The sequence below is a fragment of the Mustelus asterias genome, chromosome 13 (assembly GCF_964213995.1).
Source record: "Mustelus asterias chromosome 13, sMusAst1.hap1.1, whole genome shotgun sequence".
Classification (NCBI taxonomy): domain Eukaryota; kingdom Metazoa; phylum Chordata; class Chondrichthyes; order Carcharhiniformes; family Triakidae; genus Mustelus; species Mustelus asterias.
The window spans coordinates 89,219,933-89,245,001 of NC_135813.1; the positions used below are offsets into that span (position 1 = coordinate 89,219,933).

A 25,069-nucleotide genomic window follows, 5' to 3' on the forward strand; every position below is an offset into this window, starting at 1 on the left:
TATTTGAAAAACATGTTACTGACCCTCTGGTGACTTGGCAAATAAAATAAAGGTGCAGTCAATAGCCATTATAAACCAGAAGGTTCGAGGTTTGACTGAAGTTGGGGTTGTTGCAGTTGAACTTGGTAGCCTGAGCTAGTGAAGGGGAAAAGCTAATCATCCAGGGATGTGCAGGTTAGGTTAATTGGCCATGCTAAATTGACCCTAGAGTCGGGGGACTAGCAGGGTAAATATGTGGGGATACGGGAATTGGGTGGGATTGTGGTCGATGCAGACTCGATGGGCCGAATGGCCTCCTTCTGCACTGTGGGGATTCTATGATTGTATGACTGCAGACTTTAGTGAGATCAGAATCAGCTGTGATGCCCTGCAGGGTCGCACCAGCGTGAGTCAACAACTTTGGAGAAGAAGTGAAAAAAGGAGTGAACTTTGTTTTCTTTAATTCTTAGGATCCATCTCTTCTACAGTGCTTTGTAAGCATCTGTTTCAGGGGTCAGATTTGGCAACGGGGGGCATTCTCTTCACTGCAGCCGTTCCATAGATTGCAAATAATTGCCATAATTTACTTTGCAGCAAAGTGAAAAGTTTGCTCTGATCTTAAATGCAATAACGTTTTGATCCCGTTCTGCTCACGGCCCAGTTATTGGTGACAAGAGAAACATTTGCTATTCCACTCGTTACCTTTTGCAGTTTATGCGGGAAATGGTTGGAGCCTGGCAGATGACGGTACAACAGAAGTTTGGCATTTTCTCCGAAGAGAAGAAAGAAGCTGACCCTCTGGCAGCTTCAGAGGAAAGCCAGCCTGAGCCCTGTCCACCAGAGGTTACACCCCACCACATCTGGATAGAGGCAAGTGCATGACATCCTCTGACTCTGTGACTATGTGATGAGACTTGTCAATAATTTTGGCTAATAAGGTAACTCTAGTGCAACAGCCCTCTCTAATTCTTCAGTATTTGGTACTAATGTTCAAAATTGTCAAAATTTTAGAACAAAGAACCGTACAGCACAGGAACAGACCCTTCGGCCCTCCAAGCCTGCGCCGATCATGATGCCTGCCGAAACTAAAACCGTATGCACTTACGGAGTGCGTATCCTTCCAGTCCCATCCCCATTCATGTATTCGTCTAGTTGTCTCTTAAATGTCGCTATCGTACCTACTCCCACCGCCTTCGCAGGCAGCGCACTCCAGACATCCACCACCCTCTGTGTAAAAAAAAACTTGTTTCGCACATCTCCTCTAAACTTTTCCCCACGCACCTTGAACTTATGTCCCCTAGTACTTGGCTTTTCTATTCTAGGAAAGTACACCTGACTATCCACTCTGTCCATGCCACTCATAATCTTGTAAACCTCTATCAGGTCGCCCCCCTCAACTTCCGTCATTCCAGCGAGAACTTAAAATACTTCTCGAATAATGTAAAGGCTTTTGTTTTTTTCCATAAGTTAATATCATTCTGTAATATCTAAAAATGATGACAAGCTGTATTTATGCAACAACTTGTCACTCTGAAACATCTCAATATGACTTGCTATGATGAATTATCTTTGAGGTACTACGTCTTTATAAGCAAGAGCCCTGTGGCTAACTTGAGCTTCTTGGTCAGTTATCCAATCTGCTTGTTTGCCCTCTCAGGAAAAATCAAGCTAATAATCAAACTATAAATTAAATTCTGGGTCTGTTCATGGAATCATAGAATCCTACAGTTCAGAAAAAAGCCATTCGGCCCATCGAGTCTGCACCAACCACAATCCCACCCAGGCCCTATCCACATATCCCTACATATTTACCCACTAACCCCTCTAACCTATGCATCCCGGGACACTAAGGGGCAATTTAGCATGGCCAATGCACCTAACCAGCACGTCTTTGGACTGTGGGAGGAAACCGGAGCACCCGGAGGAAACCCACGCAGACACAGGGAGAATGTGCAAACTCCACACAGACAGTTCAAAAGATAGTTCCTCTCAGTTTGGTTGGCAAGACACTGCAAAACCCTAGGTACACCATAATCTATTTCAGCTTTGAAAACCTATCGGAAGTTACAGCCAGACTTGCGGCCCAGAGTGGGTGGCACAGTGGTTAGCACTGCTGCCTCACAGCGTCTAGGACCTGGGTTCAATTCCCAGCTTGGGTCACTGTCTGTGTGGAGTTTGCACGTTCTCCCCGTGTCTGCGTGGGTTTTCTCCGGGTGCTCTGGTTTCCTCTCTCAGTCCAAAAGACATGCTGGTTAGGTGGATTGGCCATGCCATAATCTCTCTCGGTGTACCCGAACAGGCGCCGGAGTGTGGCGACTAGGGGATTTTCACAGTAACTTCATTGCGGTGTTAATGTAAGCCCACTTGTGACACTAATAAATAAATTCAACGAAACAAAACAGACTTGATGAACTGACTGGCCTCCGCCTATACTATAGATTTCCATAGTGCTATGGAAGCTGTAACACAGACACAGGGAGAACATGCAAACTCCACACAGCACTTGCTATCTGTTACTGCTGAACAGGTTGAATACATATATTTTTAATGTCAATCCCACTACATCCTTTTGAGCAGCACATCCATATTTTTCCAAAGAAGTCCACTTTTGTACCTCCCACCTGAAAGGGAAACCATTGCAGTGAAATGTGTATCATGCATTGTACACAGTTAATTGGTCTGGCCTTTACCTCATGATTACTGCACATGTAGTTATTACATCATTTTTTTTCTTCTTTCAGTTCCTGGTGCAAAGATTTGAGATTGCCAAGTACTGCAGCGCTGACCAGGTGGAGATTTTTGGTAGTCTTCTGCAACGCTCTCTCTCCCTTAACGTTGGAGGCTCAACGGGAAGTTTGAACAGACATGTAGCTGCCATTGGACCAAGGTTCAAGTACGTGCAGTGTGAAATTGCATTAACGATAATTTATTAATCATAGCGCTATCGTGTGAGACACTTCAAATTTGTTCTTGTGTAAGAATCATAGAATAGAATCCCTACAGTGCAGAAGGAGGCCATTCGGCTCATCGAGCCTGCACCTACAACAATCCCACCCAGGCCCTATCCCTCTAACCCGCACATCTTTGGACTGTGGGAGGAAAACCGGTGCACCCGCAGGAAACCGGAGCACCCGGAGGATACCTACACAGACACAGGGAGAACGTGCAAACTCCACACAGTCACCCAAGGTCGGAAACGCACCCAGGTTCCTGGCACTGTGAGGCAGCAGTGCGAACCACTGTGCTGCCCAAAGAGGAAAAACCTTTTCATTGAAATTGATAGATCTCTTCCCAGGATTCTGCTAATATTGTGCTGAGCCTTGCTTCTACGTAGCAGATGATTACAGCATTGTGTGACTGCATTATGTTTTATTTCCCTGCCTTCAGCCTTTGTGGAGGAGCTACCAGTTTCTGCTTGGTATTTTCTGTAGCAGCTTTTTAATCCGGGGTTGGTGCCTGGGAAGAATAAGTGGATAAGAACCATAGAACCATAGAAAATTACAGCTCAGAGACAGGCCTTTTGGCCCTTCTTGTCTGTGCCAAACCATTTTTTGCCTAGTCCCACTGACCTGCACTTGGACCATATCCCTCCACACCCCTCTCATCCATGAACCCGTCCAAGTTTTTCTTAAATGTTAAAAGTGACCCCGCATTTACCACTTTATCCGGCAGCTCATTCCACACTCCCACCACTCTCTGCGTGGTTCCCTTTATATTCCCTTTAAACTTTTCTCCTTTCACCCTTAACCCATGCCCTCTGGCTTGTTTCTCCCCTAGCCTCAGCGGAAAAAGCCTGCTTGCATTCACTCTATCTATACCCATCAAAATCTTATAGACCTCTATCAAATCTCCCCTCAATCTTCTACGCTCCAGGGAATAAAGTCCCAACCTATTCAATCTCTATTCAATCTCGAGAAGTGCTGTAAATTTGCTCTGACATTAATGCACTTTGCGCAGTGGGCATACTCTACGCTCTGGCTGATCTAACGCCTTCTGTTTTTGTCCCTCTAGGCTATTGACACTGGGCCTCGCATTGCTGCATGCTGATGTCATTTCCAATGCCACAATTCGCAATGTGTTGAGGGAGAAGGTCTACTCCACAGCTTTTGACTATTTCAGGTAAATATTATCGTATCGTTACAGTGCATTATCATATTTATTTACTGTTTAGTCACGCCAAAGCATCTCAATTTACATTTCTCCAATTACTTCAGCGTTGCCCCGAAGTATCCAACGCAAGAGGAGAAGAGGCTGCGGGAAGACATCAGCATTATGATCAAGTTTTGGACAGCCATGTTCTCTGATAAGAAATACCTCAATGCAAACCAGCTTGTTCCACCTGGTAAAGTTGTTGCTCCTTCCTTGTTAAAACCTGTTCTAAACGAATGAAAACAGCCGGTGTCAGTTTATTTTACAATATGCTAAAATGGCAACTGGAAGGGACAAATCTGCAACAAGTTGCTAAATTTGCAGAGGAAGTTTGGAGTGGGACCAAGGAATGAAGAGTTGGAAATGTGGCTAACCTGCAGGTTATATAGGAAAAGTGGAAGTTACTAACACTGATGAAAGATTGATGAAAGCTTCGGAGATTTCAGGCCAGGGTATTGAATTATGTATTGATATCCAGAACGTAGTTTACCCTATTTTCTATGGCTGAGAATTTGGGAAATTTATTTAAAATGTTGCTGAAGTTTATTTTGCCTCCCTCGCACCGCTCGGCCTCCCTCGCCCCCCCCCTCGGCCTCCCTCGCCTCCCCCCCCCCCCCCGGCCTCCCTCGCCCCCCCCCCCCCCCCCCCCCTCGGCCTCCCTCGCCCCCCCCCACCCCCCCCCCCCCCCCCCCCCCCCCCCCCGCCTCGGCCTCCCTGCCCCCCCCCTCGACCTCCCCCCCCCCCCCCCCCCCCCAGCCTCCCTCGCCCCCCCCCTCGGCCTCCCTCTCCCACCCTGACCTGCCCCCTAATCCCCTCCCTCTATCCCTTCCTCGCCTCTCTTGCCTCTCTATTCTCTCTCTCCTCTCCCTCCCTCATCTCTCTTCCCTGACTCTCCTCTCTCCCTCCCTCCCTCTTTCCCACTTCCTCGCCCTCTCTCTCTCACACCTTTCCCCCACCCCTCCTGACTTGCGTTCACTCCCCCTATCTATGCCTAATTTTACTTTTAGTTATATTCTCCCATTTATTATTTCTCTGCTTCATTTCTTTGAAGCAGCATCATGGGGAAATGGGCCTCGGTTTAATTCCTTCAGTACAGATTCCTGCGTCACACTCTCAAGTTAAACTATCTGTCGGCTGCTTTCTGCTGGTGCATGGATCAAAGGGATGAGAAGAGGCGATGAGTAAATAGAACCTGAAAGCTCAGAGGAAATGAGAAGACAGAAATGTAGGAGATGTACAAGGAAAGCTAAGAAACAGAAGAGGAGTGGAAGTGAGAGAGATTAAGGCTGTGTTTTCTGCACTGTTGCGTGCCACAGTTGGCTTTACCCTCAAGCTAAACAAGCTCAGCATTTAACCAGCATATCAACCTTTCATTAAGAAACTTCTTATTAACTGGGAAGTTGTGATTTGATCCTAATTTTCTTTCTTCCTCAAATAACCTAGAAGGTTATAAGATATAGGAGCAGATTTAGGCCATTCGGCCCATCAAGTCCATTCCACCATTCGATCCTGGCTGATATGCTTCTCATCCCCATTTTCCTGCCATTAGTTCATAAGAACAGTCTCCGAAAAGAAAAAAATGCGCATTCCAGTGATATTCTTCCCCATCCCCATATCTTGTGTCTATTTTTCATCAAACAGCAAATGCACATATTCCATACTTTTTTATCCATTTTGACAAGAAAACGGTATCTCTGTAAAGGCAACCGGAGATTTTGATGCGGGCTCCATACCTGGTGCCCTGTATGATGGTCATTATTCCTTAGCCAGCACAGACACATGTTTTCTCTATCATTCTTGTGAACAGAAGGAGAAAGGTTAGAAATTTTCCTCCACAATGGTTTGAAGATGAAATACTCCCCTCGGCAAGGTCTGATTGGCAGAGAATGAATGGGGAATGTACCAGGAGAAGCTGAATAACCCATTTTAACCCAAAGCAGCTTAGTGCAGATCATTATGTGCACGGTGGTGCAGTGGTTAGCACTGCCGCCTCACAGTGCCAGAGACCCGGGTTCAATTCCGGCCTTGGTTGGTTGTTGTCTGTATGGAGTTTGCACGTTCTCCTCATGTTTGCGTGGGTTTCCCCCCACAGTCCAAAGATGTGCAGGTTAGGTGGATTGGCCATGTTAAATTGCCCCTTAGTGTGGCAAGATGTGTAAGTTAGGGGGATTAGCGGGGCAAATACATGGGTTTACAGGGTCTGGGTATGATGCTCTGTCGGAGAGTTGGTGCGGACCTGATGGGTCAAATGGCCGCCTTCTGCACTGTAGGGATTCTATGATTATGACAGTACCCATGGTGCCTACTGATTGTAATTCAACCAGTGAGGTGCAAGAGGAAAAATGCCAATCCCCAGGTCAGAATGACCAAAATAACAGCTTCCCATTCAAATGTGAACGTCAAACTCTCTCCGCACCCTTCCAACACAAATTCTGATTGTACGACCTTTCAATTCTGGTCAGGATTGCCTTGGTGGGTTAAGTTCTCAGAGTTTGGTGAATATCTTATTTGAAGCATGTACGATGACCGTGTTCTCTGAATCCTGGTGTACATGTGAGATGGTTGAAGAAAATCCCAGTAAGCCCTCATTCCCTTTGGTTAAGCGCGAGCAAAATTTTGCTCAGACTGCAGCAGGTCCTCCATGTTTTTGTTTGAGTTTCTTCAGAATGACTTTGCTTTCTCAGCCCATGTCTGTTCTCAGTGCAGTCTCCATTTGGGTCGGCGAGCATTACTATCCACCCACTTTCACATTCATTGTTCGTAAGGGGTGGCACGGTGGCACAGTGGTTAGCACTGCTGCCTCACAGCGCCAGGGACCCGGGTTCGATTTCCGGCTTGGGTCACTGTCTGTGCAGAGTCTGCACGTTCTCCCCGTGACTGCGTGGGTTTCCTCCAGGTGCTCCGGTTTCTTCCCACAGTCCGAAAGACATACTGGTTAGGTGCATTGGCCATGCTAAATTCTCCTTCAGTGTACCAGAACAGGCACTGGAGTGTGGCATCTGGGGGATTTTCATAGTAACTTCATTGCAGTGTTAATGTAAGCCTACTTGAGACTAATAAATAAACTTTAACTTTAGTGTGGTGTTCATGGTAATAGATTGGCAACTGGAGGTTGAGTTCAAGTCCCACCAAGGTAATTGCAAAATACTGAGGATGCTGAAAATCCGATATAAAAGCAGAAAATGCTGGATAAAAGCAGCAGGTCTGGCAGCAACTGTGGAGAGAGAAACAGAGTTAATGTTTTAAATCCGTTTGACTTTTCAGAGTTAAAGAGAAGGAGAAATATGATGGATTTTATGCTGTATAAGAGGGGGTGGAGCAGGTAGAGCAAAGTGGAAGGTCTGGGATAGGTGAGAGCCAGAAGAGATTGGACTGAGATGTTTTGGGCACAAGATAAATTAAGTGTTAATGGCCATGTTAAGGACTAAAGAAGGTACTAATGGCGGCATAAAGGTAAGATAGCAAAATGTGTTGATAGCAAAACCGAGGTTAGCGCTTTGTGAAAGCAAAACTTAGGAACAAGTGACATTGTGGGGGAGGGGATGGCGGATTGTAAAAAAGGTTTGGATTTTGAAAAGGGGTCAAGATGGAGGAGAGAGTTCACAGTCTGAAGTTGTTGAACCCATGTTGAGTCCAGAAGGCTGTAGAGTGCCCAGTCAGAGAGTGAGGCGCTGTTCCTGCTGTTGAGCTATGCTTCACTAGGACATCACAGCAGGACAAGGATGGACATGCGAGCGTGAGTTGAAATGGAAAGCAACAGGAAGGTTGGGGTCATGCTTCCAGACTGAGCCTGTTCCACAAAGTAGTCACCCAGTCTGTGTTTAGTCTTCACAATATAGGGGACACCGCATTTGGAGCAGCGAATAAAATGGACCAAATTGAAGGAGATGCAAGTGAAACATTGCTTAACCTGAAAGGAGTGTTTGGGGCCTTGGACTTTGCGGAGGGAGGAATTAAAGGGATGGATGTTGCACCTCCCACGATTGCATGGGAAGGTACCATGGGAAGTGGATGGGGTATTGGGGGTGATGGAGGGGCGGACTAAGGTGTCATGGAGGGAGTGGTCCCTGTGGAATGCTGACAGGGGGCGAGGGGATGATATTTTGGTGATGGCATCATGCTGGAGCTGCAGAAATGGCAGAGGGTGATCCTTTGAATGTGGAGGCTAGTGGGGTGAAAAGTGAAGACAAGGGAGACCCTATCATGATTCTGGGAGAGAGGGGAAGGTTGGCGGTAGGAGGGTGGCGTAATCCCTCCATTCGGGAAAAAGACAAACATGTCAGGAGTGCCATTTTGGGAGGTGGCATCATTGGAACAGATGCAACAGAGGTGGAGAAACTGGGATAATGGGATGGCATGCTTACAGGAAGCAGGGCATGAGGAGCTGCAGTCGAGGTAGCTGTGGTAGCTAACTCATTAAACTTGTAGTGAGTATTGGTGGTCAGATTGGTGGAAATAGAAACAGAGATGTGAAGGAAGAGAAGTGTTGGAGATGGACCATGTGAAGGTGACAGAGGGGTGTAAATTAGAAGCAAAATCAATACATTTTTCTAAGTGCAGACAAGAGGCATGAAGCAGCACCAATACTGTCATTGATTTAACGGAAAAAGAGTTGCGGGAATGGGCCTGAGTAGGGCTGGAACAAGTAGTGTTCTACATACCCCACAAAAAGGCAGGCCTAACTGGGACCCATGTGGGTACTCATCGCCATACACATTTGCGGAAGGTGAGATGAGTTAAAGGAGAAATTGTTGAGTGAGAAAACAAGTTCAACTGGGCGGAGGAGAGTGGTGGGTGGACAGGGAATGTTCGGTCCTCCACTCGACCAAGTAACGGAGAGCCCACAGACCATCCTGGTGGGGGAGATGGAGGTGTAGAGGGATTGGATGTCCATAGTGAAGAGGAGGACGGAAAGGATTTCCCCTCCTGACACAGTGCAGGAAAGCACACATATATGTGTGGCAGTCAGGGGAGGGCAGGGCACTATGTTTCCTATTTGCATTCATAAACAATTTGCTTATTGACACTTGCTGTTTGGACACGTGTATAAAGCACAGCAACTTGGGCACAGTGGTGGTATATGTTCAATATCTGAGAACTTTGAGGTATATAAAATTTTAAAAGGGATTGATAAAGTAAATGTAGACCAAACGTTTCCCGTTGTGGGGCAATCTCGAACAAGAGGTCACAGGTATAGGTTGCGAGGCGGTAGATTTAAAACTGAGATGAGGCGGAACTACTTCTCGCAGAGGGTGGTGAATTTGTGGAACTCGCTGCCCCATAGCACGGTGGAGTCTGAATCGCTGAATGGTTTCAGGAGGGAGATAGATATATTTCTGATTTTAAAAAGGGATAAGGGGATATGGGGAGCAGCTGGGGAGGTGGATTTGAGATCAGGGAGAGATCAGCCATGACACAAAAACAGTAAAATGCTGGGAAATCTCAGCCGGTCTGACAGCATCTGTGGAGAGAGAATAGAGCCAACGTTTCGAGTCTAGACCCAAAAGAGAAAACACTGGAAAATCTCAGCGGGTCTGGCAGCATCTGTAAGGTGAGAAAAGAGCTGACGTTTCAAGTCCAGATGACCCTTCGTCAGAGATCAGCTATGATCTGATTGAATGGCGGAGCGGGGCTCAAAGGGCTGAATTCATCTATTTCTGGTCCTAATTCCTATGTTCCTCCCCCAATAAATCAGTGCCATTAAACCGGAAGGGAGCAGGAGTCAGTATTTCCTCTTGCTGCATATCAGGTTATACAGAAAACAATTGTGCGGTGAAGACCTGAAGAAAGTTCTATTTAACAGCTAAAGCTCAGCTGCCATATAATAAAGCTTTTCTTTTGTTAGTGCTCCCTTGCGTGCAATTCTGTTTGAAAAACGTTATTGTGGTTTTACTGTGGTACAAAGTAAACTGTTGGGCATAAAGCTTACAAATGGAAAACTATTCTTCAGACAACCAGGATCCCTCTGTGAATAACCTGTCTGTTATAACTGTGGCTGATTCGCGGAACAATCTTGATGTTGCTGTTGGGACACGGCAGCAACCCGCACAAGGCTGGATCAATACCTACCCACTGTCCAGTGGAATGTCAACTATCTCCAAAAAATCAGGTGATGTTTGCAATGGAAACCTTTTAAACTACATTGGCAGTGCATGTCACCTAGTTTCAGAGCATGGAAAGGGCTTCCTTGCTGTAGCTGTGGTGTTTATTTTTTGTTTCTTAGTGCCTGCTGTTTGATTATTCCATCACTTCCTTTTGCATTTTGATCATATAATGTGTGCAAAGGACTTCCACATCTTCTGTGATCACCCTTGCACGTACAGAGATCACTTGAATCCATTTCATTGTGTTTAAGTTTTTAAGTGTGATTGGTAACTTGCTCCTCGTCTCTCTAAAGGTGACGATTTTAAAAAAATTAAGCAAAGTATTAATTTAGTATCAGATTTAGCTCATGCCAAGGGATCCAGTGGTATCTTAAAAGAAGCAAAATGCATGTGGAAATCTCGGTGTGCACCAGATAGGCATTAATATACTTTTGGTGATCTGAAATTTTATTGGTGTCCAGGGTTGCACACCATATTCTTGAGTTATTTCACATAACCTAATTAAAATGTTTTATTACTTCCAATCAGGCATGTCAAAGAAGACTAACCGTGGTACTCAGTTGCACAAGTACTACATGAAACGACGTACACTTCTGTTATCTTTAATGGTGAGTTGGTCATCGAAGTAGTTGAGAGAAAGCTGTGCTTCACACGTTCAGTTTCATTACAGGGAGGCGATGGCCTAGTGGTGTTATCGATAAACTATTCATTCAGACACTCAGCTAATGTTCTGGGGACCCGGGTTCGAATCTCGGTGATGGTGGTATTTGAATTCAATAAAAAATATCTGCAACTAAGAATCTACTGATGACCACGAAACTGTTGTCGATTGTCGGAAAAACCCATCCGGTTCACTAATGTCCTTTAGGGAAGGAAATCTGCCGTCTTTACCCGGTCTGGCCTACACGTGACTCCAGAGCCACAGCAATGTGGTTCACTCTCAACTGCCCTCCAAGGGCAACTATGGATGAGCAATAAACGCTGGACAGCCAGCGACGCCCATGTCCCACCAATGAATTTTAAAAAAACAATTTTAATGGCTAATCGCAGTTTTACAAATAATAATAATGCAGGGTAATAACATTTCACTGACGCAACATCTAAAAACGTTGCCTGTTCACACTGGCAAGTATGGATGAGGAAGGCCATATGACCTGCTTATCGAAAATAACTCCCTTCACTGCAATCTTCTGTTGGTTCTTAAAGCATTTCTGGATGATTACCTCCCCTATTTTATTCGGGAATCTTCTCCATCTACTCCACATCTTGATCACTCTTTGCTTCTCTGATATTGGCCCTAAATTTTTTTTTTTTCACTAGTATCAACCTTTTGGCTCTTGTCCTACTGCTGTAATTCAATTTAAATATTTTTCCAAATTTAACTTTTCCGTCACATGAACAATCTAGTATACCTCTTTTTTTAAGTGTCACAAGTAGGTTTACATTAACACTGCAATGAAGTTACTGTGAAAATCCCCTAGTTGACACACTCTGGTGCCTGTACGCTGAGGGAGAATTTAGCATGGCCAATGCACCTAACCAGCACGTCTTTCGGACTGTGGGAGGAAACCGGAGCACCCGGAAGAAACTCACGCAGACATGGGGAGAACAGGCAGACTCCACACAAACAGTGACCCAAGCCAGGAATCGAACCTGGAGCTGTGAGGCAACAGTGCTAACCACTGTGCCACTACGCTGCCCTATGATACCATAGAATCCCTACAGTACAAAAGGAGACCATTCGGCCCATCGAGTCTGTACCGACCACAATCCCACCCAGGCCCTGTTCCTGTAACCTCACACATTTACCCTACTAATCCCCCTGACACTAAGGGTCAATTTAGCAAGGTCAATCCACCTGACCCACACATCTTTGGACTGTGGGAGGAAATCGGAGCACCCGGAGGAAACCCACGCAGACTCGGGGAGAAAGTGCAAACTCCACACAGACAGTGACCTGAGGCTGGAATTGAACCCGGTCCCTGGCGCTGTGAAGCAGCAGTGCTAACCACTGTGCCACCATATAATATTCTATAATATCACCTCTCTGACACCTGACATTCATTTTCCAGGTTTTATGTTGCCATTCTTACTGAGCAATAACTTAAACCAAGGATAGGACTGGTGAAGCAATGATATTAGACAACACTCTTACACACTTTCAGAAATAACTGAAATGACACATACTATGTTTATGAGCTTGATATAATTATTAGTGTGCTCCAGACTTGTCCACCAGTTTATTTGTGTGAGAGGACGGCATTGCCTCAAAGTGTACCATAGAGTGCTGCATCATTAGTATTCTATATCCAAAAAACTTCAATTATCACAACTCTCTTCACAGAACTCAAAGATTAGTCAATAGGCTTGTGTGGGGAAAATAATATATGGATAAGAATGCGCTGCAAAGTAGTCATCCCTGTGCTGACATGAAAGCAACCATTTACATTTGTATAGTGCCTTTAATGTAGGAATGGCCCAAGGCGTTTCAGAAGAGCATTGACTTGAACCTCACTCGTAAGGCTCATCAAAAACCTTCTGCATCTTAATAAGATATAACATTTACCCTATTCTTGTATATAAAACCGTTTGATGTATAATGCACACCATATATTATTCCACAAAATACGGTTTGCTTTGCTCTGCCAACATAGTTGCAACTTCATGTTGTGAATTGTTGAGGAGAGTAATTTTCTAACTAGCCTAATCTGTACATGCAGTTGCTATAACACAGCTCTGTCCACAGCCTCGGATCACTGGAAGGAACCAGTATGTCATGAGCAGTTCATTGAACATGTGGGGTGAGCCATTTGTCCAGTCAGCACAGTTATATAGTGTGACGCCAATGTGATTTGAATGTCAATGTGATATCAAACCTATCTGACTGTCTACATTGAATTATAGAGGGGGATAATTGTCTAATTAGTCCAGTGTACATATAAAATTTGACAGTACTCATCCATATACATGCATGCAAACCTATTTTATGTAATGTGGTCTCCTCTCAATTCCCAACTGCTTCATTCCAGTTGTTGGATCATTCAATTTATTTTAGGATTAATAATCATAGAATCGCTATCGTGCCGAAGGAGGCCATTCAGCCCGTCAAGTCTGCAGCGACAATAATCCCACCCAGGTCTGTACCCATAACCCCACCCCCCCCCCCGCTAATGCCCCTGACCCTAAAGGGCAATTTTTAACATGGCCAATCAACCTAATCCGCATTTCTTTGGACTGTGGGAGGAAACCGGAGCACCTGGGGGAAACCCACGCAGACATGGAGAGAACATGCAAACTCCACACAGGCAGTCACCTAAGGCTGAAATTGAACCTGTGTCCCTGGCGCTGTGAGGCAGCAGTGCTAACCACTGTGCCACCCATAGCTAAATTATCAGGGTGATACATTTTTTGTAGCAACTAAGAGAAAATGAACGAAAACCTTCTAGCGGCAGAATGGTCGATAATTAGAGGACCCAGATTTGAGGTGATTGGAAAAAAGCAAACAGTGGAAATGTTTTTTTATGCAGCAAGTTGCTGTAATGGGGTGCTAAAAGCAGAGAATTTAATAAATACTCGAAAGGTAAAAAGGTCCAAAGATATGAGTAAAGAATTGAGGAATGGGATTAATTGAATAGGTCTAACAAAGAATTGGTACAAGTGGCTGAATGTGCTGTTATGTCTATTATTCAATGCTAAAGTAGCATTCTGAGTGAACTTTAAAAAAAACATCTGTCCATAGTGTATTAAAGAAAGAAAGACTTGTCTTTATGGAGCATCTTTCACGACCTCAGGACATTCCAAAGCACTTTACAACCAATGACATTCTTTTGAAATACAGTCACTGTTATAATGCAGCAGCCATATTGCACCCAGCAAGGTCCCACAACCATGTGATAGCAACCAGATAATCTGGTTTTGTGATGTCGATTGAGGGACAATTACTGGCCTGGGAACTGCAAATAACTCCTCTTTTTTAATATAGTGGTAAGGGATGGCTTCAGTCCACCTGAGAAAGCAGATGGGATTTTGGCCTAGCGTTTCATCTGATAATACAACACTCCCTTGGTACTGGGCTCGAGTGTCAGCTTAGACTCTGCAGTGAGACTTGAACCCACAATGTTCTGACTCTGAGTCGAGTGTCCTACCCACTGAACCACGGTTAGCATACATACTTTTGTTTCCAATATCTAGGCAAGCGAAATTGAACGTCTCACCACGTGGTATAACCCTCTCTCGTCCCCTGAGTTGGCAATGGACCAAGCAGGAGAGCTCAGTGTGGCAAATTGGCGGTCAAAGTACATCAGCCTGAACGAAAAGCAATGGAAGGATAATGTAAATCTGGCCTGGAGCATCTCACCTTACTTGGCAATAGAGCTACCTTCCAGGTAATGGAGTCACATTGGTTAAAACCTTTTACGTTGTGGGTGTTAATTGTATTTTGTTTGCATGGATCTAAATCTGTTCGGTGCAAACAACACAGAGAAATTAAATTAAATAGTTTCCCTCAATGAATGGACAATTTGATCCACTGGAAAACTATACCTTGCAGGGCAGAAACGTCCATTTCTAGCACAGTGTTCACTGATCTCTTTTGAGTAGGTATGTTACAATTGTCCTCAGTGTTGCCTGGTTAACGAGTGGAGAATTTGGCTCCCATTTTTGAACGTTGTTAAGCAATCCCTTGCTGTAAAGGTATTGGATGAGGCCAAAACTGGATTGAGCTGTGACATTCCCACCCACTCCCTTGCAATCAAATGGCTGCCCACTGTTGACGCCAAGGCTTGCGTGTGAGGTATAGCAACTTGAGTGAGAAACTGATGGGAAACCTCCGGGATCATACCTCAACGAGGAGTGGGTGCCTTTAGCAAGAGCAATTGGAAGGAGAAGAGATTAAATACGCTACTACAAGACTGACAGTGGCCGGAACGCAACCATCTCGCCCGCCACAGAATCGGAGTGGGTGAGGGTCCAACAAAGGAAATCTTCATTGACTTCGGGCGGGAATTTCCGGTCTCACTCGAGCGAGGACGTAAAATCCCACACGAGTCTAAAACCAATATGATAAATTCAACCGTTTTTCGGCCCAATTCTAGAAATAGTCCTTCCTACTTTGTAATTCCTTGTTACAATATTCTTCTTTTCATACTTGGTTTTGAACACAGCTTGTTATAGATTATGTAGGGAATAACTCTTTGGAGAATCATATGTGCTGGATGGAAATGTGTTTAGTAGAAGTTTATTTGTCCTCAGGATGTGTGGGGTATAGTCAAGGTCATCATTTGTCGCTCACTCCAAATTGCCCTCGGAAACTAGTGCTGCATCTTCTCCTCGGAATGCTGCATTCCTTCTGGTGCTTGTGCTGCCAGAAGATGCCCGTCAGGGGGTTGCAGAGCATTGATCCAATGATGAAGGAAACAATACCAACACTAGTTGAAGTCAGGATGGCGAATGACCTGGAGGTCGTGCCCAACAAATTTGATTGAATTTTTTGAGGAGGTGACCAGGTGTGTAGACGTGGGTAGTGCAGTTGATGTAGTTTATATGGATTTCAGCAGAGCCTTTGACAGGGTCCCACATGGGAGATTTGTAAAGAAGGTAAATTCACACAGGATACAGGGTGATTTGATCAAGTGGTTTCAAAATTGGCAGCACTATCTCTACAGTTTCTTCTAGTGTTTGGCAGCTCTACATCAGAATAATGTTTTGGGCAGCATTACAGTTCCCCTACACCTTGTGTTATAACCATCACTTCATGTGGGGTGGGAGGCAAAGGAAAATAATATATTTCATCATCATTTTTAGAATTGTAACATTTCCAGAAGGGGGAAATGTACAAATAAAGAAAATACATTGGGACATCGAGCCAAAGGCCAAATATTTACAATGTAAAAAAACTGGAAAGTAAGAGGTCTTGTGCAGAGGTTGATGGGGTGGGAAGAAGCAAACAAATCCTAAGCGTGTTTTGCAAAGCAATACAGTAAATAGCATTATTAATACTATATCCGTGAGGCCCAAGTTAGAAATGTATGTAATATGGTTAGGTTGAGACATTCACATGTTCTACTGCTTCATTACAACGAAACATAGACTGCTTTTGAGTTTAGCAACACCACAAATTTACCAGTGTGAGCATGCTTCAGATCTCATAAGCATAGAATCCCTGCAGTGCAGAAGGTGGCCATTCGGCCCATCGAGTCAGCACTGACTCGCTGACAGAGCATCCTATCCAGGCCCTATCCCCGTAACCCTGTGTATTTACCACACTAATCCCCCTAACCTACATACCTTGGGGCACTAAGGGGCAATTTAGCATGGCCAATGCACCTAACCTGCACATCTTTGGACTGTGGGAGGAAACAGGAGGAAACCCACACGGGCATGGGGAGAAGGTGCAAACTCCACACAGACGCGACAGTCATCCGAGGCTGGAATTGAACCCAGGTCCCTGGAGCTGTGCGGCAGCAGTGCTAACCACTGTGCCATCCTGGGATGCCTGTGATCAGTGTCACCAGAGATGTTTGAAGGATGAGGACTATCGCATCGATAACTGAACTGAACGGTGTGTTAGATTTCTTGGTAACTTACGCCCACTTATTCAACATTTTGCATCTGCCAGATTTAAGAACACTGAAGCCATTGGAGCAGAAGTAACTCGTTTGGTGAGGCTGGATCCCGGTGCCGTTAGTGATGTCCCTGAAGCCATCCGGGTAAGTTTATGGACAGTAAATAGATGTCCTCTAAATAACTACTTTTTTGGTTTTTGTACGCAAACTTTAAAAATGTGAGCAATAGAAAATGGGGCAATGTTTCATTTGAAAATGAATAAATTCTTAGTGATTGTTTCATGATTAAAAGATGCAGCAAAATTTACAAATGCTTATTGCCAGGCACATTTCAATATCAAACGTGGTGTCATTTTACTTGCCTTTTGACATTTTTCTGTCAAGTCAAAGCATTTCTTTCCATTCTTTTGTACTCTTGATTGTAACTATTGGGTGGAATTTTCCAGCCGTTCACGCCCGTGGGATTTTCTGGTCCTGCCGCAGTGAACAGAGATTTGGCTGAGTGCCAAATTCTCCGTCCTCAGCATGGCGAGGCGTGAACAGCCAGAAAATCCGGGCATTATCTCTTGATCGTAACCACGATCTCTTGATCAGAACCCACTATCTCGTAACCTGTTACAACACTTGAGATACAATGCCAAGTCTAACAGGATATTTTGTGAAGTAGAGTTGCTTGCCCAGCATGTTTCGACACTTCTTATACATAACTCTGACCAAGCTTTACATTCAGTCTTGCAAGAATGCTCAGAAGGATTTAGCAGCTGGCTGAATGTGGTCACCTAGTTACGTTTTATCCGAGAAGCTAACCTATATAAAGAAACCGTGGATTTCAGTGATGGACTTGGAGCACATTACCCTGAGGGAGCTGCCCAGCGAGACTGAACACACTTTTTGATAGTGGGGGCAAGAGCACAACCGTTGAGGATTATGTTGGAGATCATTCCTCTCTGAAGATGAATCAGAATATGTTGTATTATGTTAGTTAACCTCAAAGCTGTAAGGATTCAGGTTCAATCTTGGGAATGGGTAAGAAACTGGCAGCAAAGGTGGAAAAGTACAGGTGGTCAAATTTGAAATAAGCATCAGAAAATGCCGAGCAGGATCTGCAGAGAGGGAAACAGAGTAAATGGCTCACTCAGGTCATGTGAAGTGTCCTCATAGACCTGAACGTTAACCGTTACTCCTTGCTGCCCGACCTGCTGAGTATTTCCAGCGTTTTCTGTGTTTTTATTTCAGATTTCCACCATTTGTAGTATTTTGTTTTGTGTCATTGCAAGAGATAGAATTTCCTGGGGTTCCTGAATCCCACCTTGACTCAGGTTAGAGACTGACAGAAAACCTGGTGGCTAAGCTGTTTCTCGAGGGCTTTCAGTTGATATCCCAAGAACGTTACAGAGGGAGATTGGGAGGAATCCCTTGGACCTTGCATAAGAACAAGGAGCAGGAGCAGACAATTCAGCCCCTTGAGGCTGCTGTGCCATTAAATACAATTATGGCTAGAGAATGGTCAACCTGTGGAATTCGCTATCACAGAAAGTAGTTGAGGCCTAAAAATTGTATGTTTTCAAGAAGTAGTTAGATTTGGCACTTGGGGCGAAGGGGATCAAATGATATGAGGGAATCAGGCTATTGAGTTGGATGATCAGCCATGATCGTAATGAATGGCAGATCAGGCTTGAAGGGCCGAATGGCCTCCTCCTGCTCCTATTTTCTATGTTTCTGTGGCTGATCGCATCTTGTCTTCATCTCCACCTTCCTGCCCACTCCCCATAACCCTTCATCCCTATACTAATTAAAAACATGTCTATCTCCTCAAATTTGTTTAATGTTCCGGCATCCACTGCACTCTGGGGTAGTGAATTCCACACATTCACAGCCATTTATTGAACTAATTCCTCTTCATTTCTGTTTTAAATCTGCCAGCCCTTAGCCTAAAATTTTGGCTTCTCATTCCAGAATGTCCAACAAGGGGAAATGTCTGCGCTACATCTAACTTGTCAATCCCCTTTAGCATCTTATATACCTCAATTAGAGCTTCTCTCATTCTTGCTGGCAAGGTGTTTATTTGAGGAGTTCTGACAGGGTTGGGGGGAATTCCGAGAAGGATACCAATGCTGTGTTGGGCATACTAATGCCTCTAATTTATATCAGTGACCTCGAATCAGAAAGTCAATGCAAGTTAGTTAAATTAACAGTGGCACAGTGGTTAGCACTGCTGCCTCACAGTGCCAGGGACCTGGGTTTGATTCCCGGCTTGGGTCACTCTTTGTGAGGGGTTTGCACGTTCTCCCCGTGTCTGCATGGGTTTCCTCCGGGTGCTCCGGTTTCCTCCCACAGTCCAAAAGACGTGCTGGTTAGGTGCATTGGCCGTGCTAAATTCTCCCTCAGTGTACCAGAACAGGTGTCAGAGTGAGGCGACTAGGGCATTTTCACAGTAACTTCATTGCAGTGTTAATGTAAGCCTGCTTGTGACAATAATAAACTATAAACTTTAAAACTTTTAACAGAGATACCGTACTATAAGGAGGCTGTGAGTTGCAAGGGGGGCAGTTCTGGAATTGCAAATGTACAGTGTGGGCAGACCAATTGCAGTTGAAATTTACTTCACTCCTGTGCTTTCACTTGCATTTTTATTATGGTTTTCACCTTCTAAGATTGTCTCAATATACCTGAATAGCCAACTGTTGAACTGCAGTCACTGTTGTAACTTAGAGAAAAACAGTCATTACTCAAAAAAGTCTCAGATCCTTGCCGGAATTCTACTGCCTCGCCCGGCACGGAATTGGAGCGGGCGAGGGGCGGCAACGCCAATGTCCTTTGTTCTCGGGCAGGAATTTCCGGTCTCTCTCTCTCTCTCTCTCTCTCTCTCTCGAGAGAGAGAGAGAGAGAGAGAGAGAGAGGCCGTAAAATCCCGCCCCTTGATTTTTTAAATAATGTTGATTAAGGGATAAATGTTGACCAGAACATCAGGAATACTCTGCATCTCTTCAAATAGTGCCAGCTGATATTTAACATCTACCTCAGGGGAAACACCCTAAGCTCTTGGTTTAATATCTCGAATAAAAGGTGGCATCTCCAATCGTGCTGCACTCCCTCACTAATGCACTGAGGTGGAGCTTGAACCCTCAGATTTGACCGTGTTCTGGCTGGACCGCACCTTGAGGACTGTGTTCAGTTCTGCTTGTTAAGAAGCAAAAGAAACAATATGCTGAAAACAGTGCAGAGAAAAGGCAGATTTGATTTGATTTATTATTGTCACATGTATTAACATATAGTGAAAAGTATTGTTTCTGTACGCTATACAGGCAAAACATACCGTTCATCGAGAAGGAAAGGAGAGAGTGCAGAATGTAGTGTTACAGTCATAGCTAGGGTGTAGAGAAAGATCAACTTAATTGAAGGTAAGTCCATTCAAAAGTCAGACAGCAGCAGGGAAGAAGATGTTCTTGAGTCAGTTGGTACGTGACCTCAGACTTTTGTATCTTTTTCCCGAAGGAAGAAGGTGGAAGAGAGAATGTCTGCGGTGTGTGGGGTCGTTAGTTATGCTGGCTACCTTGCTGAGGCAGCGGGAAGTGTAGACAGAGTCAATGGATGGGAGGCTGGTTTGCGTGATGGATTGAGTTGTGATGAAAATCTGGCATAATTTAGAAATGATGTGGAGACGCCGGCGTTGGGCTGGGGTAAACACAGTAAGAGTTTTAACAACACCAGGTTAAAGTCCAACAGGTTTATTTGGTAGCAAATGCCATTAGCTTTCGGTGCCCTGCTCCTTCGTCAGATGGAGTGGATATCATCCACTCCATCTGACGAAGGAGCAGCGCGCCGAAAGCTAATGGCATTTGCTACCAAATAAACCTGTTGGACTTTAACCTGGTGCCATTAAAACTCTTACATAATTTAGAAATTCAGCCCAAAGAAAGGATCTTAAAGATGATCTTGTCAAGAGATACGCAAGATAGCTAACGGGATAGAAAAGGAAAATCCGAAATATTGTTTTCAACTAAATAATGGAAACAGATGTACACATTAGTAAAATGATTGCAAGTATTTCTTCATTCAGCTCTAAAGTTGATAACTCTTTGTAGGGTCCATTCATTCCTCAGAATAGACGGAGACAGCACTGATACAGGGGGAGGCGGCGTGCTATTCGGCAGCGGCAGAACCTTCTGGTCCCACCACTGCCAATGGGGTTTCCCATTGACTGCACCCGACGCTGCTGGGGAACCCACGGTGGGAGTGTGCCGTCGGCAGGACCAGAAGTGCCACCGGCACGAACAGCCAGCAAATTCTGGCCATAGTCTTTCAGGCCAAATAAATTAAGATGAGCAGCAAGACCGTTCTCCACAAAGAGTGACAAACGTTTAAAGCTAAAGGATCCTTTCCGGAAATGGAAATAATAGAATGCTCCCCTCAATATCTAATGGAATACAGCAAACAAAATATGATCGTGCGTCGCTATTTGGTGCAGATGTGATGAAAATGATAAAAAGGGAGAATTAATGCACTGAGCAACACATCCATTTAAACACTTTCATTTCAGTCCAAAGATGTGCGGGTTAGGTTGATTGGCCGTGCTAAATTGATCTTTCACAGGGAATTTCACAGTAACTTCATTGCAGTGTTAATGTAAGCCTTACTTTTGACTGATAAATAAAACTAAAACTTTAAATTTAAACTTTATTGCCAGGGGGATCAGCAGGGTAAATATGTGGGGTTACGGGGATAGGGCCTGGGTGAGATTGTTGTCACTGCAGGCTTGATGGAAACAGCCACCTGCTGCACTGTAGGGGTTCAATGAAATTCTGGACATCAGAGGGTAAGGTAATTAATAAGATCTGCAATCCTGATTTGGCATTTGGAAAGTTAAAAGGAAACTTGTTCCTTTTTTTGCTGACTGGCTTGGAATTCAATGAGAAGAACTCTAGCATTCTGATAGGTGTTAATTAAAAATACACATTTTATTTATAATGGGAAAAATGACAGTAAATTAGGGATAATATGTCTGGCAAGTTATGGGCTGTTGTAAAGTGCCTTGAGCTAAACAACTGTTGGCAAAGTTGTTCACATATTTTCCCTTGCGTATAATTTTTGCTTTGCAACACATTCATGATTTTTACATATCTAACAAATAGTCCAGAAAGAAAACATTAAACAATCTGTTAGGACTTGTATTCAGTTCATTTTTGATATTTATTTGGTTCTGGAAACTTTTTAAGGTATTGGCATGATGATGAAGGCAACAGTGGTTTTTTTTGATGAAGGGCTTTTTTTGGTTATTCCCTCAGATGTTAGCAATCCTTTTGTACCTAACCCAAGTGGTCATTCTTCATGTATGAATGTAAATGTGTTTTGGTGGGCTTACAGATCTTGTCGATGTACATGTGCACATTTTCTGAAGAAAGACACTTGCTAGGCTGGCTGAGCCTTTTTTGAACCCCTCTCCTCAGCCAAAGACAGAAAGACCAACTGGAACATTTTCAATTCTACATAACTCTATTTTCTCACCTACCTGATATGTTGAAGAATTCAACGAATCTGTCTGCACGTTGTCACAGTGGTTAGCACTGCTACCCCACAGCGCCAGGGACCCCGGTTCAATTCCAGCCTTGGGTGACTGTCTAAGTGGAGTTTGCACGTTCTCCCCGTGGCTGCGTGGGTTTCCTCCAGGTGCTCCGGCTTCCTCCCACAGTCAAAAGATATGCAGAATAGGTAGACTGGCCATGCTAAATTGCCCCTTAATATCCAAAGGTGTGTACGTTAGGTGGATTAGTCATGGTAGAATGTGCGGAGTTTATGAGGATAGGGTAAAGGGAAGGGCCTGGGTGGGATGCTCTTTCAGGAAGTCGGTGCAAACCCGATGGGCCGAATGGCCTCTCTCTGGAGTGTAGGGATTCCATTCTATTCTGTTCTATCCAGATGAAGAGACCTAAACAATACCTCGATCAGCTCATTTCCTAGATCTAGTCCAATCTTTATATGTTTGATCACCGGTTAGCCATTTCCAACAAATCACTGCCTTTTTGATAAATCTTTGTATCAGTGCAGACCTTGTCAATCAAGCAAGCTTGCTTATTGCCATAAATCACCTCATTGATGGGGTCTACTGCTGCTTCTCAGCTGCTCGGATTGTACAGATTTACAGCCAGCATTTCAGGCTTCCATACCATTCCTTTTCTTAAGAGTTTTGAGAGGAAGTTAATTGCACCCACCCTTATTTTCTTAGGATCTCCGAACTCCAACCTTCATTCTTTCCATTTCCTTTCCTTCCTACAACCTTCACACTTTTGCCATTCAATTTGGTACCATCTAATTGCTACTTTCTTTTTGCTTCTTTTATTATTTTCGGTCTTGCTAATGTTCTGCTTTATGTACTTCACTTTGCATCTCGGTTTATTGTGAATAATAGGCTTGTCAGGCAAATGTTTAACCTTTTTCATAATATGTCTCTTTATTCAGAGTGGGTGCGGAGCACAGACCTTGGTATATGTACACAAATCTTAGGAGATATCAGGACAGGTTGAGGAGGGCATTAAAGGAATTGAAAGCATAGAAATTATAGCCATGGTGTTATTGAAAATAAATGGTTAGACCTCAGCTGGAGTATTGTGTTAGATTTTGAGGACCATAGTTTATGAAAGATGTCAAGACCTTAAAGAAGGTGCAAAAGAAATTTATGAGAATGGTTCCAGCGATGAGGAACTTCAATTAAAATAGAGAGAATGGAGAAGCTAGACTTGTTCTCCTTAGAGCGGAGAAGGTTAAGAGGAGATTTGATAAGAGGTGATTTGATTTGATTTGATTTATTATTGTCACATGTATTAGTCAGGGAAACGTTTAATCTTTTTCATAATACGTCTCACCTGATGAAGGGGCAGTGCTCCGAAAGCTCGTGCTACCAAATAAATCTGTTGGGCTTTAACTTGGTGTTGTGAGACTTCTTAATATATTAGTATACAGTGAAAAGTATTGGTCCTTGCGCGTTATACAGACAAAGCATACTGTACATGGAGGAGGAAAGGAGAGGGTGCAGATGTAGTGTCACAGTCATAGCTAGGATGTCCTAAGGATCACCAAATCTGTAAGAGATTAAATTAAAGCATTGTTACAGAGCTTAAAAGAGTTAGAATAAAGTTTTAAAAGCATAGAACGTGAGTAAAAGATAGAATTAGAGGGTATGCTGGGCACAGCTTGCAAGAAGTCGCCTCACACCGGCGCCATCTTGGCCCAGTCAAGTGTCTAATCTTGGTATTCAAAATCATGGAAAGTTTTAACAAAGCAAAATTTAAAGAAAAAAACTGTTTCCAGTGACAGAAGGTGGCATGAGGAACCCATTTTTTTAGACAGCAAGTTGTTGTGATCTGGAATGCGCTGCCTAAGAGGGTTTCAGAAAGACAATTGGCTAAACACTTGAAGGTAAAACAATTCACAGAGCTGTGGAGAAAGTGCAGGAGAGTGTGAATAATTGGATAATTGGGCGGCACGGTAGCCCAGTGGTTAGCACTGCTGCTTCGCAGCTCCAGGGACCTGGGTTCGATTCCCGGCTTGGGTCACTGTCTGTGTGGAGTTTGCACATTCTCCTCGTGTCTGCGTGGGTTTCCTCCGGGTGCTCCGGTTTCCTCCCACAGTCCAAAGATGTGTGGGTTAGGTTGATTGGCCATGCTAAAAATTGCCCTCAGTGTCCTGAGATGCGTAGGTTAGAGGGATTAGTGGGTAAGTATGTAGGGATATGGGGGTAGGGCCTGGGTGGGATTGTGGTCGGTGCAGACTCGATGGGCCGAATGGCCTCTTTCTGTACTGTAGGGTTTCTATGATTCTAACTCTACCATTGAGCTGGCACAGGTGTGATGGGCTGAGTGGCCTCCTTTTGGGCTCCGTCATGCAGTGAGTTAATGATTCTGGATAAACCATGGAAAATATTTTGTAATGACTTGTTCATTACCACTGTCCTGTCATTCACAATAATGCCAGATTATTGAACACCATCATTAGAATTTCCCAAGTCATTTACTACTGTTTCTGCTGTTAATAAAGGAGTTCGTCTGCAAGGAATCTTGTCGATGTTTTTAGCCCATGGGATGTCAGCATCCCTGTGGTGCAATAGCTGAACTTCTCTTCCATTCAGGCCACATTAATCTGATTGCACAGGTCGGAATTCGCAGCAGGAATGAGGTAAATAAGAATTTAACCAGCGTCTCTGTTAGCAAACCTTTTGTGTATCTTAAAAGTTAGTTTTCCCCTGTGTCTTGACCAGTATTTATTCTCCAACAACACCAC

At 44.2% G+C, this 25,069-nt stretch overlaps 1 protein-coding gene across 1 annotated transcript in view; it reads left to right on the forward strand.

The window, feature by feature from the left end:
• Positions 1–25,069, forward strand: part of pi4kab (phosphatidylinositol 4-kinase, catalytic, alpha b) — a 161,843-nt gene that overhangs the window by 97,387 nt on the left and 39,387 nt on the right. The window contains exons 33-40 of the mRNA XM_078227246.1: positions 691–849; positions 2,721–2,872; positions 3,991–4,098; positions 4,194–4,321; positions 10,079–10,237; positions 10,761–10,840; positions 14,424–14,617; positions 16,849–16,939. Coding sequence (XP_078083372.1) covers positions 691–849; positions 2,721–2,872; positions 3,991–4,098; positions 4,194–4,321; positions 10,079–10,237; positions 10,761–10,840; positions 14,424–14,617; positions 16,849–16,939 — 1,071 coding nt within the window. The remainder of the gene's footprint in view (positions 1–690; positions 850–2,720; positions 2,873–3,990; positions 4,099–4,193; positions 4,322–10,078; positions 10,238–10,760; positions 10,841–14,423; positions 14,618–16,848; positions 16,940–25,069) is intronic.